This window comes from Pteropus vampyrus, unplaced genomic scaffold (assembly GCF_000151845.1).
Source record: "Pteropus vampyrus isolate Shadow unplaced genomic scaffold, Pvam_2.0 Scaffold538, whole genome shotgun sequence".
In the NCBI taxonomy this organism is placed as follows: domain Eukaryota; kingdom Metazoa; phylum Chordata; class Mammalia; order Chiroptera; family Pteropodidae; genus Pteropus; species Pteropus vampyrus.
This window is the reverse complement of record NW_011889319.1, coordinates 179101-179826: the sequence shown is the minus strand read 5'-3', so window position 1 is coordinate 179826 and position 726 is coordinate 179101. Positions and strand designations below refer to the sequence as shown.

The window sequence follows — 726 nt, the reverse complement described above, 5'->3', positions numbered from 1 at the left end:
CTCCCCGTGCCCTTGGCCTGGACACCTCGGTTCCTTCTCATCAGCCCACGCCGTCAGCCCCTCCCCGGAGCCTGGCTCCCCGGGACGCCGAGGGCTTGCCCACGTCCTTGGGGCAGGACGAGCCACTTTGCTGTCCGTTTTTCTGAGCTCCGTCTTGCTCCAGGACCTCTGCATCTGCCACTCCCCATCTTGGACGTCCCTTCCCAAGGCCTCCCCGCGGCCAGTCCTGCCCTCGATCCCCTACAAGTTCACCCACGCAGCTCTGCCTCAGACACCTGTCCCCTGCCCCCGTGGCCAGCTCCCCCGGCTCCTGAAAAGGCGACGGCCACCCGTGGTCTCCTCCCTAGGACGCCTGGGAGACATTCGCACCAGCTGCCGGGAAAGGGGACATCGAAGACCTCCTGACCGTGGAGGAGGTGGCAGAACCCATGGCGAGCACCAGCGACGCTGCTACGTCTGCGTCACCCTAGACGCGTGCGTGTGTGTGTGGCTGTGTGTGCGCGCATGTGCATATGTGTGCGTGTATGTGTATGCATGTGTGCATGTGTGTCTGCATGTGTGTGCACTGCGTGTGTGCGCATGTGTGTGCATGTACGTATATGTCCATGTGTGTGGCATTTATAGGGCTCTCTATTTTTTTTCTTTAAAATTGTTATGTTTTTGAAAAGTGCAACACGCATGCAACCTGACCATGTAATGTCCCTTCTAGCCTTCCCCGTGGTCGGC

General features: G+C 59.9%; 1 protein-coding gene across 1 annotated transcript in view; it reads left to right on the top strand.

Annotated features, from left to right (window-relative positions):
* Positions 1-470, top strand: part of LOC105308006 (granulocyte-macrophage colony-stimulating factor receptor subunit alpha-like) — a 30081-nt gene extending 29611 nt beyond the window's left edge. Inside the window, exon 10 of the mRNA XM_011383705.1 lies at positions 348-470. Within this exon, the coding sequence (XP_011382007.1) occupies positions 348-470 (123 nt within the window). The remainder of the gene's footprint in view (positions 1-347) is intronic.
* The last annotated feature ends 256 nt before the right edge of the window (positions 471-726 follow it).